The sequence below is a fragment of the Littorina saxatilis genome, linkage group LG2 (assembly GCF_037325665.1).
Source record: "Littorina saxatilis isolate snail1 linkage group LG2, US_GU_Lsax_2.0, whole genome shotgun sequence".
In the NCBI taxonomy this organism is placed as follows: domain Eukaryota; kingdom Metazoa; phylum Mollusca; class Gastropoda; order Littorinimorpha; family Littorinidae; genus Littorina; species Littorina saxatilis.
In genome coordinates this window covers 103,245,935-103,259,418 of record NC_090246.1, presented here as the reverse complement: position 1 = coordinate 103,259,418, position 13,484 = coordinate 103,245,935, and the positions used below count along the sequence as shown (strand labels likewise).

The following is a 13,484-nucleotide window of genomic DNA, read 5'->3' as shown; positions in this document are numbered from 1 at the left end:
GCTGGCAAAGCAGCGCCTTGTCTTGGGGCTAGTACTACAGTGGCTGGCAAAGCAGCGCCTTGTCTTGGGGCTAGTACTACAGTGGCTGGCAAAGCAGCGCCTTGTCTTGGGGCTAGTACTACAGTGGCTGGCAAAGCAGCGCCTTGTCTTGGGGGTAGTACTACAGTGGCTGGCAAAGCAGCGCCTTGTCTTGGGGCTAGTACTACAGTGGCTGGCAAAGCAGCGCCTTGTCTTGGGGCTAGTACTACAGTGGCTGGCAAAGCAGCGCCTTGTCTTGGGGCTAGTACTACAGTGGCTGGCAAAGCAGCGCCTTGTCTTGGGGCTAGTACTACAGTGGCTGGCAAAGCAGCGCCTTGTCTTGGGGCTAGTACTACAGTGGCTGGCAAAGCAGCGCCTTGTCTTGGGGCTAGTACTACAGTGGCTGGCAAAGCAGCGCCTTGTCTTGGGGCTAGTACTACAGTGGCTGGCAAAGCAGCGCCTTGTCTTGGGGCTAGTACTACAGTGGCTGGCAAAGCAGCGCCTTGTCTTGGGGCTAGTACTACAGTGGCTGGCAAAGCAGCGCCTTGTCTTGGGGCTAGTACTACAGTGGCTGGCAAAGCAGCGCCTTGTCTTGGGGCTAGTACTACAGTGGCTGGCAAAGCAGCGCCTTGTCTTGGGGCTAGTACTACAGTGGCTGGCAAAGCAGCGCCTTGTCTTGGGGCTAGTACTACAGTGGCTGGCAAAGCAGCGCCTTGTCTTGGGGCTAGTACTACAGTGGCTGGCAAAGCAGCGCCTTGTCTTGGGGCTAGTACTACAGTGGCTGGCAAAGCAGCGCCTTGTCTTGGGGCTAGTACTACAGTGGCTGGCAAAGCAGCGCCTTGTCTTGGGGCTAGTACTACAGTGGCTGGCAAAGCAGCGCCTTGTCTTGGGGCTAGTACTACAGTGGCTGGCAAAGCAGCGCCTTGTCTTGGGGCTAGTACTACAGTGGCTGGCAAAGCAGCGCCTTGTCTTGGGGCTAGTACTACAGTGGCTGGCAAAGCAGCGCCTTGTCTTGGGGCTAGTACTACAGTGGCTGGCAAAGCAGCGCCTTGTCTTGGGGCTAGTACTACAGTGGCTGGCAAAGCAGCGCCTTGTCTTGGGGCTAGTACTACAGTGGCTGGCAAAGCAGCGCCTTGTCTTGGGGCTAGTACTACAGTGGCTGGCAAAGCAGCGCCTTGTCTTGGGGCTAGTACTACAGTGGCTGGCAAAGCAGCGCCTTGTCTTGGGGCTAGTACTATGGTGGCTGGCAAAGCAGCGCCTTGTCTTGGGGCTAGTACTACAGTGGCTGGCAAAGCAGCGCCTTGTCTTGGGGCTAGTACTACAGTGGCTGGCAAAGCAGCGCCTTGTCTTGGGGCTAGTACTACAGTGGCTGGCAAAGCAGCGCCTTGTCTTGGGGCTAGTACTACAGTGGCTGGCAAAGCAGCGCCTTGTCTTGGGGCTAGTACTACAGTGGCTGGCAAAGCAGCGCCTTGTCTTGGGGCTAGTACTACAGTGGCTGGCAAAGCAGCGCCTTGTCTTGGGGCTAGTACTACAGTGGCTGGCAAAGCAGCGCCTTGTCTTGGGGCTAGTACTACAGTGGCTGGCAAAGCAGCGCCTTGTCTTGGGGCTAGTACTACAGTGGCTGGCAAAGCAGCGCCTTGTCTTGGGGCTAGTACTACAGTGGCTGGCAAAGCAGCGCCTTGTCTTGGGGCTAGTACTACAGTGGCTGGCAAAGCAGCGCCTTGTCTTGGGGCTAGTACTACAGTGGCTGGCAAAGCAGCGCCTTGTCTTGGGGCTAGTACTATGGTGGCTGGCAAAGCAGCGCCTTGTCTTGGGGCTAGTACTACAGTGGCTGGCAAAGCAGCGCCTTGTCTTGGGGCTAGTACTACAGTGGCTGGCAAAGCAGCGCCTTGTCTTGGGGCTAGTACTACAGTGGCTGGCAAAGCAGCGCCTTGTCTTGGGGCTAGTACTACAGTGGCTGGCAAAGCAGCGCCTTGTCTTGGGGCTAGTACTACAGTGGCTGGCAAAGCAGCGCCTTGTCTTGGGGCTAGTACTACAGTGGCTGGCAAAGCAGCGCCTTGTCTTGGGGCTAGTACTACAGTGGCTGGCAAAGCAGCGCCTTGTCTTGGGGCTAGTACTACAGTGGCTGGCAAAGCAGCGCCTTGTCTTGGGGCTAGTACTACAGTGGCTGGCAAAGCAGCGCCTTGTCTTGGGGCTAGTACTACAGTGGCTGGCAAAGCAGCGCCTTGTCTTGGGGCTAGTACTACAGTGGCTGGCAAAGCAGCGCCTTGTCTTGGGGCTAGTACTACAGTGGCTGGCAAAGCAGCGCCTTGTCTTGGGGCTAGTACTACAGTGGCTGGCAAAGCAGCGCCTTGTCTTGGGGCTAGTACTACAGTGGCTGGCAAAGCAGCGCCTTGTCTTGGGGCTAGTACTACAGTGGCTGGCAAAGCAGCGCCTTGTCTTGGGGCTAGTACTACAGTGGCTGGCAAAGCAGCGCCTTGTCTTGGGGCTAGTACTACAGTGGCTGGCAAAGCAGCGCCTTGTCTTGGGGCTAGTACTACAGTGGCTGGCAAAGCAGCGCCTTGTCTTGGGGCTAGTACTACAGTGGCTGGCAAAGCAGCGCCTTGTCTTGGGGCTAGTACTACAGTGGCTGGCAAAGCAGCGCCTTGTCTTGGGGCTAGTACTACAGTGGCTGGCAAAGCAGCGCCTTGTCTTGGGGCTAGTACTACAGTGGCTGGCAAAGCAGCGCCTTGTCTTGGGGCTAGTACTACAGTGGCTGGCAAAGCAGCGCCTTGTCTTGGGGCTAGTACTACAGTGGCTGGCAAAGCAGCGCCTTGTCTTGGGGCTAGTACTACAGTGGCTGGCAAAGCAGCGCCTTGTCTTGGGGCTAGTACTACAGTGGCTGGCAAAGCAGCGCCTTGTCTTGGGGCTAGTACTACAGTGGCTGGCAAAGCAGCGCCTTGTCTTGGGGCTAGTACTACAGTGGCTGGCAAAGCAGCGCCTTGTCTTGGGGCTAGTACTACAGTGGAACCCTCCTGTTGAAGACCTTGTTTTCTCAGACTTTCTCTCCATAACCTCTGTACCCCCTTTTCAAGACCCTCCTGTTTAAGACCTTGTTTTCTCAGACTTTCTCTCCATAACCTCTGTACCCCCATTTTAAGACTCCCTCCTGTTTAAAACCTTGTTTTCTCAGACTTTCTCTCCATAACCTCTGTACCCCCATTTTAAGACTCCCTCCTGTTTAAGACCTTGTTTTCTCAGACTTTCTCTCCATAACCTCTGTACCCCCATTTTAAGACTCCCTCCTGTTTAAAACCTTGTTTTCTCAGACTTTCTCTCCATAACCTCTGTACCCCCTTTTCAAGACCCTCCTGTTTAAGACCTTGTTTTCTCAGACTTTCTCTCCATAACCTCTGTACCCCCATTTTAAGACTCCCTCCTGTTTAAAACCTTGTTTTCTCAGACTTTCTCTCCATAACCTCTGTACCCCCATTTTAAGACTCCCTCCTGTTTAAAACCTTGTTTTCTCAGACTTTCTCTCCATAACCTCTGTACCCCCTTTTCAAGACCCTCCTGTTTAAGACCTTGCTTTCTCAGACTTTCTCTCCATAACCTCTGTACCTCCATTTTAAGACTCCCTCCTGTTTAAAACCTTGTTTTCTCAGACTTTCTCTCCATAACCTCTGTACCCCCTTTTCAAGACCCTCCTGTTTAAGACCTTGTTTTCTCAGACTTTCTCTCCATAACCTCTGTACCTCCATTTTAAGACTCCCTCCTGTTTAAAACCTTGTTTTCTCAGACTTTCTCTCCATAACCTCTGTACCCCCATTTTAAGACTCCCTCCTGTTTAAAACCTTGTTTTCTCAGACTTTCTCTCCATAACCTCTGTACCCCCTTTTCAAGACCCTCCTGTTGAAGACCTTGTTTTCTCAGACTTTCTCTCCATAACCTCTGTACCCCCTTTTCAAGACCCTCCTGTTGAAGACCTTGTTTTCTCAGACTTTCTCTCCATAACCTCTGTACCCCCTTTTCAAGACCCTCCTGTTGAAGACCTTGTTTTCTCAGACTTTCTCTCCATAACCTCTGTACCCCCTTTTCAAGACCCTCCTGTTGAAGACCTTGTTTTCTCAGACTTTCTGTTCATAACCTCTGTACCCCCTTTTCAAGACCCTCCTGTTGAAGACCTTGTTTTCTCAGACTTTCTCTCCATAACCTCTGTACCCCCTTTTCAAGACCCTCCTGTTGAAGACCTTGTTTTCTCAGACTTTCTCTCCATAACCTCTGTACCCCCTTTTCAAGACCCTCCTGTTGAAGACCTTGTTTTCTCAGACTTTCTCTCCATAACCTCTGTACCCCCTTTTCAAGACCCTCCTGTTGAAGACCTTGTTTTCTCAGACTTTCTCTCCATAACCTCTGTACCCCCTTTTCAAGACCCTCCTGTTGAAGACCTTGTTTTCTCAGACTTTCTCTCCATAACCTCTGTACCTCCATTTTAAGACTCCCTCCTGTTTAAAACCTTGTTTTCTCAGACTTTCTGTTCATAACCTCTGTACCCCCATTTTAAGACTCCCTCCTGTTTAAAACCTTGTTTTCTCAGACTTTCTCTCCATAACCTCTGTACCTCCATTTTAAGACTCCCTCCTGTTTAAAACCTTGTTTTCTCAGACTTTCTGTTCATAACCTCTGTACCCCCATTTTAAGACTCCCTCCTGTTTAAAACCTTGTTTTCTCAGACTTTCTCTCCATAACCTCTGTACCCCCATTTTAAGAGTCCCTCCTGTTTAAGACCTTGTTTTCTCAGACTTTCTCTCCATAACCTCTGTACCCCCTTTTCAAGACCCCCCTTTTAAGACCCCCCTTTTCAAGACCCTCCTGTTGAAGACCTTGTTTTCTCAGACTTTCTCTCCATAACCTCTGTACCCCCTTTTCAAGACCCTCCTGTTTAAAACCTTGTTTTCTCAGACTTTCTCTCCATAACCTCTGTACCCCCATTTTAAGAGTCCCTCCTGTTTAAGACCTTGTTTTCTCAGACTTTCTCTCCATAACCTCTGTACCCCCATTTTAAGAGTCCCTCCTGTTTAAGACCTTGTTTTCTCAGACTTTCTCTCCATAACCTCTGTACCCCCTTTTCAAGACCCTCCTGTTGAAGACCTTGTTTTCTCAGACCTTCTCTTCATAACCTCTGTACCCCCATTTTAAGACTTTTTTTTTTTAAGACCCGATTTTCTCAGATGTTTGGAGGTGTTAAAAGGGGAGTTGCACTAGTACTCAGCTAACACAGTGTTAAAAGGGGAGTTCCACTAGTACTCAGCTAAAGGACACGGCCCACATCCTACGAGACTGCAGGAACCACCAGGTGCTGAGAGAGGAAATCTGGCCATTGCCGGAGTCCCTGCACAACAAGCTGTACGGGCCAGTGGCTGCGCTGCAGAGGACCACTAATTATATCTCAAGATCTGGACTCCAAGTGTGATCGGGATCGAAAAGAAGAAGAAGACACAGGAACATGCCAGGTAGAACTGGCCTACTGGCCGCCTGCTTTCACCCCTTCTACCCAGAGTGGTTTGCATTGGCTGATTGAATTATGGGCACCCTCTCCAGACGTGGCACTTGCAGCTTTGAGCTGACCTGAGCGGGTAATTTGATCAGCAAATATATCAACAGCCACTCTTGAACTGTGAAAACACTGGTGCCAGAGTAGGTGGCCCTTGTCAATGTCAGAGGCATTTCCTGTAGATCAGGTCAGCCCTGAGTCAGTGGCAGCAAGATACTATTGTTGTCCTCGTTGGAAAGAGAAATTAATCGTTTATCGGTCTGGAGTAGGTGCTCCTGTTATGATCTGCTAGTTCTGCATATAGGGTAGCTGGTCAGAGTTGTGTATTAAACTCAACACTAACAAATAAATTCAGCACTAACTAATGAACATGAGAAACACCAGATCACCAATTATTGTATCCAAGAAGACAGCATGAAACAAAGCACTACGAAACCGGGAGCCAGTTCGATAGACAGCTCGTTTGGACTTGTGCTGCTAGTTAACATAACTGACATGGCGTCAACAAAATGTTGCTGCTGTTGATGGTAACCATACAGAAATAATGGAAGTATCCCCCATCTTCAAGTATACTTCTTTTGTGTCTATGTGTACAGTTCTGCATTGCATGGCAAGTCAGTCTGAAGCGGACTTACCGTCTAACAGTATGTTTAACAAGAAGGGCAAAGCCCATACGACTCACATGCTTGACCTTGACCTTTACATGACCTTGACCTTCAGGGTCAAGGTCAAATAACTAAACCTAGCAATGACATCATACACTAAGAACTGCTTTACACATTTTCCCTACCAAAATACATGTGACCTTGACCATGGTCACTTTTAGTGGTTCACTACCTTATTTTGGTCACATTTCATAAGGGTCAAAGTGACCTTGACCTTGATCATATGTGACCAAATGTGTCTCATGATGAAAGCATAACATGTGCCCCACATAATTTTTAAGTTTGAACATAGACCATTTATCCTGGACCGCCAACTAGCTCTCTCTCCGCTCTTTCTCTCTATTACGAGGTAGCGGCCCCTCGCATTTAGGAACGAAGAGAGGTACAGAAAAGCGTGCTATCCTTCTCAGCGCAACTACTACCCCGCTCTTCTTGGCCTTTCAGAAATCAGGGGGATGTCATATCCGGTGTCGATTGTAAACATGGACGAAGTTGCCGAGGTAAGTTCTGAAAATGCTAAAGTAAACTCAGCTAAAGTGCATATGGAACATGTTTTTCGATGAGTTTTGTTAAGTTTAGTTTGGAGTTTTGGAAAATCCAGTTCATTGTCACCTCCCATTGTCACAAATAACTGGAGCGTGCTTTCTTTTCACTGTCTTTCAAACCGGACGCTAAGCGCCCCTGTGAAAGTCGAGCGTCGTAACCTCGAAGGGTCACGTGACGAGTTGGCGGTCCAGGCTATTTGGTCTATGGTTTGAAACAGTTATCTTCCATAGTTCAGGGTCAAGGTCACTTCAAAATATGTATACAATCCAACTTTAAAGGACCCTTGCGACCTTGACCTTGAAGCAAGGTCAACCAAACTGGTGTCCAAAGATAGGGTTTACATTGCCCTGTATAGCATACATAGCTAAGGTTGCCATTCTCGATAACTTCAGAAAAAAATGCGAAAATGTGAAAAATGGTCGTTTTTAAGACAACAATTACGGCCCCTGTGACCTTGAACTTGAAGTGAGGTCAAGTTGCCGCACATGTTTTTTGAGATCTTGTAACCATACACCATCAGGCCACATCAGGTGTTGATAGACTTAATAGTGTCCAAGAAATATCCAACGTTAAAGTTTTCCGGACGGACGCCGGGACGGACGGACGACTCGGGTGAGTACATACTCACTTTTGCTTCGCATGTGAGTCAAAAACAAACAAAACGAACGCAACAGGTTCTCAGCTCTTTGACTAGCATTTCGTTCTGGCATTAGCAGACTAAAACATTGTCTGTGCCCGACTGACATCTGAGAATGCTGCATTGCCAACATTCGCCCTCACACTTTTTAAGTTTTTGCCACCATGTCTGACTCCACGTCATCTAACATTTTGCATGTCTGACTCCACGTCATCTAACATTTTGAAGATCCCATCTCACACGCACCTTGCCCCCATCCCTCTACACACACACTTTCTGCCACACACACACACTTTCTGCCACACACACACACTTTCTGCCACAAACACACACTTTCTGCCACACACACACACTTTCTGCCACACACACACTTTCTGCCAGCCACACACACACACTTTCTGCCACACACACACACTTTCTGCCACAAACACACACTTTCTGCCACACACACACACACTTTCTGCCACACACTCACACACTTTCTGCCACACACACACACACTTTCTGCCACACACACACACTTTCTGCCACACACACACACACTTTCTGCCACACACACACACTTTCTGCCACACACACACACTTTCTGCCACACACACACACTTTCTGCCACACACACACGTACACACACTTTCTGCCACACACACACACTTTCTGCCACACACACACACACTTTCTGCCACACACACACACACACACACACTTTCTGCCACACACACACACTTTCTGCCACACACACACACACACTTTCTGCCACACACACACACACTTTCTGCCACACACACACACACTTTCTGCCACACACACACACTTTCTGCCACACACACACACTTTCTGCCACACACACACACTTTCTGCCAAACACACACACACACTTTCTGCCACACACACACACTTTCTGCCACACACACACACTTTCTGCCACACACACACACTTTCTGCCACACACACACACACACTTTCTGCCACACACACTTTCTGCCACACACACACACACACTTTCTGCCACACACACACTTTCTGCCACACACACACACTTTCTGCCACACACACACACACACTTTCTGCCACACACACACACTTTCTGCCACACACACACACTTTCTGCCACACACACACACTTTCTGCCACACACGCACACTTTCTGCCACACACACACACTTTCTGCCACACACATTTTCTGCCACACACACACACTTTCTGCCACACACACACACACTTTCTGCCACACACACACACTTTCTGCCACACACACACACTTTCTGCCACACACACACACACTTTCTGCCACACACACACACTTTCTGCCACACACACACACACACTTTCTGCCACACACACACTTTCTGCCACACACACACACTTTCTGCCACACACACACACACACTTTCTGCCACACACACACTTTCTGCCACACACACACACTTTCTGCCACACACACACACTTTCTGCCACACACACACACTTTCTGCCACACACACACACTTTCTGCCACACACACACACTTTCTGCCACACACACACACTTTCTGCAACACACACACACACACTTTCTGCCACACACACACACTTTCTGCCACACACACACTTTCTGCCACACACACACACTTTCTGCCACACACACATTTTCTGCCACACAAATACACACACACACTTTCTGCCACACACACACACACACTTTCTGCCACACACACATTTTCTGCCACACAAATACACACACACACTTTCTGCCACCACTCCCCTTCTATTCCCCGACACACCATCTAGAACATGACCACACTACCTCACACCTCTCTCACCTTCCTCCTCCGCCCCCCTCACACACACACACACAAGCCAGACAGACTGAAGCTTACCTTTGTGTCGAGAATACTCATGATTTTTGCCTTGGCTGCCCTCACATCATCTGGAAAGCCAATCACCTTTATGTGGGGATCTGAAACAAGCAGAGCCATAACATGCTCTCTTCATTTTCAAGTGGCTGCCAGGGAAAGGAACCGACGAAAACCGACGAAACACGAGTCAGTTTATACCCCAAATAAACATGCTCTGATAAAAACGGGAACCTGCTGAAATAAGCATGAAAGTGTTTAAATGTGCATGTGTGTGTCTCAGAGAGAGAGAGAGAGAGAGAGAGAGAGAGAGAGAGAGCACTAACAGACACACGAAAAAGCAGCATTGGCAGAGCAGCATTGGCAGGACAGCAGACGAACGAGGGGGAGAGAAAGAGAGAGTGTGTGAGGGTGTGTGTGATATGTACTTGAAACAATTACATTATATAAAAGTACACGGTAAAAGGACAAAGTACCTGGGATCAAAAACAACCCTTCATATTACTGAGAGAGAAAAAACAACAACAGAATTTGAAAGCTACCCACCAGGCACATTAGTGACAATGAAGTCAGCACACATCAATGCACAAAGACACAAACAAAACACACACACCCACAAAATGAACAACAACAACAACAACAAGTCGCGTAAGGCGAAAATACAATATTTAGTCAAGTAGCTGTCGAACTCACAGAATGAAACTGAACGCAATGCCATTTTTCAGCAAGACCGTATACTCGTAGCATCGTCAGTCCACCGCTCATGGCAAAGGCAGTGAAATTGACAAGAAGAGTGGTGTAGTAGTTGCGCTAAGAAGGATAGCACGCGTTTCTGTACCTCTCTTCGTTTTAACTTTCTGAGCGTGTTTTTAATCCAAACATATTATATCTATATGTTTTTGGAATCAGGAATCGACAAGGAATAAGATGAAAGTGTTTTTAAATTGATTTGGACAATTTAATTTTGATAATAATTTTTATATATTTAATTTTCAGAGCTTGTTTTTAATTCGAATATAACATATTTATATGTTTTTGGAATCAGCAAATGATGGAGAATAAGATAAACGTAAATTTGGATCGTTTTATAAATTTTTATTTTTTTTTACAATTTTCAGATTTTTAATGACCAAAGTCATTAATTAATTTTTAAGCCACCAAGCTGAAATGCAATACCGAAGTCCGGGCTTCGTCGAAGATTACTTGACCAAAATTTCAACCAATTTGGTTGAAAAATGAGGGCGTGACAGTGCCGCCTCAACTTTCACGAAAAGCCGGATATGACGTCATCAAAGACATTTATCAAAACAATGAAAAAAACGTTCGGGGATTTCATACCCAGGAACTCTCATGTCAAATTTCATAAAGATCGGTCCAGTAGTTTAGTCTGAATCGCTCTACACACACACACAGACACACACACACACGCACATACACCACGACCCTCGTTTCGATTCCCCCTCGATGTTAAAATATTTAGTCAAAACTTGACTAAATATAACAAGTCGCGTTAGGCGAAAATACAATATTTAGTCAAGTAGCTGTCGAACTCACAGAATGAAACTGAACGCAATGCCATTTTGTCAGCAAGAGCGTATACTCGTAGCATCGTCAGTCCACCGCTCATGGCAAAGGCAGTGAAATTGACAAGAAGAGCGGGGTAGTAGTTGCGCTAAGAAGGATAGCACGCTTTTCTGTACCTCTCTTTGTTTTAACTTTCTGAGCGTGTTTTTAATCCAAACATATCATATCTATATGTTTTTGGAATCAGGAACCGACAAGGAATAAGATGAAAGTGTTTTTAAATTGATTTGGACAATTTAATTTTGATAATAATTTTTATATATTTAATTTTCAGAGCTTGTTTTTAATCCAAATATAACATATTTATATGTTTTTGGAATCAGCAAATGATGGAGAATAAGATAAACGTAAATTTGGATCGTTTTATAAATTTTTATTTTTTTTTTACAATTTTCTGATTTTTAATGACCAAAGTCATTAATTAATTTTTAAGCCACCAAGCTGAAATGCAATACCGAAGTCCGGGCTTCGTCGAAGATTACTTGACCAAAATTTCAACCAATTTGGTTGAAAAATGAGGTGGTGACAGTGCCGCCTCAACTTTCACGAAAAGCCGGATATGACGTCATCAAAGACATTTATCAAAAAAATGAAAAAAACGTTCGGGGATTTCATACCCAGGAACTCTCATGTCAAATTTCATAAAGATCGGTCCAGTAGTTTAGTCTGAATCGCTCTACACACACACACACACACACACACACAGACACACAGACACACACGCACATACACCACGACCCTCGTTTCGATTCCCCCTCGATGTTAAAATATTTAGTCAAAACTTGACTAAATATAAAAACAGACACATACCAGCCTGTCAGTTTTAGAGACGAAACAAGCAAATAAAATTAAATCACATGCTGCTTCCACGTACATTCTCTATGAATCGTTTGATACTCAAATCGTTTTATACTCAAATCGTTTGATACTCAAATCGTAATATTATCATCTTGAGAAAACCAGACACGCGCCCAAGGGGACGGATGGAGACGGAACCGGGTACGAAAGGAGGTGGGACCAGTGGGACGATGATAATCAACTGACAGCCACTGAATTTGTTATCTCTTCTGAAGGATGTGCCCAGCGACGGAGAGGTCGGGGCAAAATCTCATCCGGACAATGGGGGCTTTGTTTTTATCGCCCGTCTCATCGTTTTCCTTGGAGTTTTCTCGGCAAGAATCCACGCCGATGGGTAACTTACAATACGGCCTTGCAGGTCATGTAGACTGATGAGATTTCCATGAAACAAACTAGGTTAGCTACAACTTATCTACCTCACTGCGTAGTCTAGCGAATTTTGCACGTGCATAAATGCGCGCGCTCTCTCTCTCTCACACACACACACACACATACATACACAGTCACGCAAACACCTTTTCCCTCAACACCCCACCCCCTCCCACTCTCCACTCAGTACCAACATGACTATCGCTCCAAACTTCGCTCGGCGCTGTGCAAAAGGTGGTCGCGATTTCTGCTGGTGGTAAAGTTTTGTTATCCGATGACAGATTTGTGAGAACAAAAACAGATGAAGTCTCTTCGCTGAGAAGCACAACACCTTGAGACTGCAGATTGCCTGGCCGCAAACACTCAAGCTTCTGTCACTTCCAGCCTGCAACAACCCTCCATCTCCCCGTCTTAAACTCAAAACAGACAATTTGAAAACAACAGGTAAATGTCCCCCCCCTCCCCCCCCACACACACAAGCAGCACAACGCCGGAAATCAGAAATGCAAATTAAATTAAGGTGACACCAACCCATCCCCTCTTTTCTCCGACATAGCTTTCTTTCCTTATTTCCACATGTCGACCACTAACAACTTCGAAATAAACACTTCGCACTTCTCAAACTTGAACGTTCCAGCATGCCAGTCCGCCGTCAAAGCCACAGAATTTCATTTTTCTTTAATCCGAAATTTCAGCACTGAAAAAAAACCAAGTGAGTACGATAATCCTCCAGTTCGAACCTGAGTTGACACCCATTTTGCAGGGACGCGCAGACATAATTTTCTCCCGCATGCTTTCAGGATTTGATCAGTACAATTCCTCCTTGGCACAGCACACAATACAAGTCAAGTGACAACGGCACGGAAGAGCACAAAAGTAAAGCAGGCAATAAATCAAGTTTGATCTGTCACGCCGGGAGAGAGAGACACGAGTCCCGTGTCGTGATTATCGCTCACCCTAGCAAGCCCGATGGAAGAGCAGTAGCGATCACACACGACTTTCGGGCGACGCCAGCAGTAGGTGCATGTCCCCGTCACTAGTCGTAATAAGTGAAGTGGTGCCAAACATTGAGTGGGTATCACAAGCGAAAAGCAGTGTACATAATTTGTCTACACGGTCGACCTCGCTTTCTCTCTCACTCCAGTAAAGCACCCTGTTTTCCTTCCTCTCTCCTTCCAACCCCCTGTGATCGCACACCGCATAGCCTGTCTTTCCCTGGCGTGACCAAGTGTGTGTGTGTGGAGGGGTGTCCAGCTAGCACTCAAGCAAAGTACACATACCTCTCCCCCCCCCCCCCCTCATCAATGGCTTATCTTTCTTTATTTGGTGTTTAACGTCGTTTTCAACCACGAAGGGTTATATCGCGACGGGGAAAGGGGGAAGATGGGATAGAGCCACTTGTCAATTGTTTCTTGTTCACGAAAGCACTAATCAAAAATTTGC

At 46.9% G+C, this 13,484-nt stretch overlaps 1 protein-coding gene across 4 annotated transcripts in view; it reads right to left on the bottom strand.

Moving 5' to 3' along the window:
• The window catches only part of LOC138960405 (protein bicaudal C homolog 1-like), an 84,772-nt gene that overhangs the window by 48,772 nt on the left and 22,516 nt on the right, over nt 1–13,484 (bottom strand). For 2 of the 4 annotated variants that reach the window (XR_011453965.1, XM_070332310.1), the window contains exon 4: nt 9,255–9,334. Coding sequence is in view for 3 of the 4 variants with exons in the window: in XM_070332310.1 (XP_070188411.1) it covers nt 9,255–9,334 (80 nt within the window). In the remaining variant the exon portion in view is untranslated. Of the gene's footprint in view, nt 1–9,254; nt 9,335–12,781; nt 12,950–12,997; nt 13,182–13,484 lie in introns of those variants that run through there. The other 2 variants (XM_070332313.1, XM_070332312.1) reach the window with 2 other exon arrangements.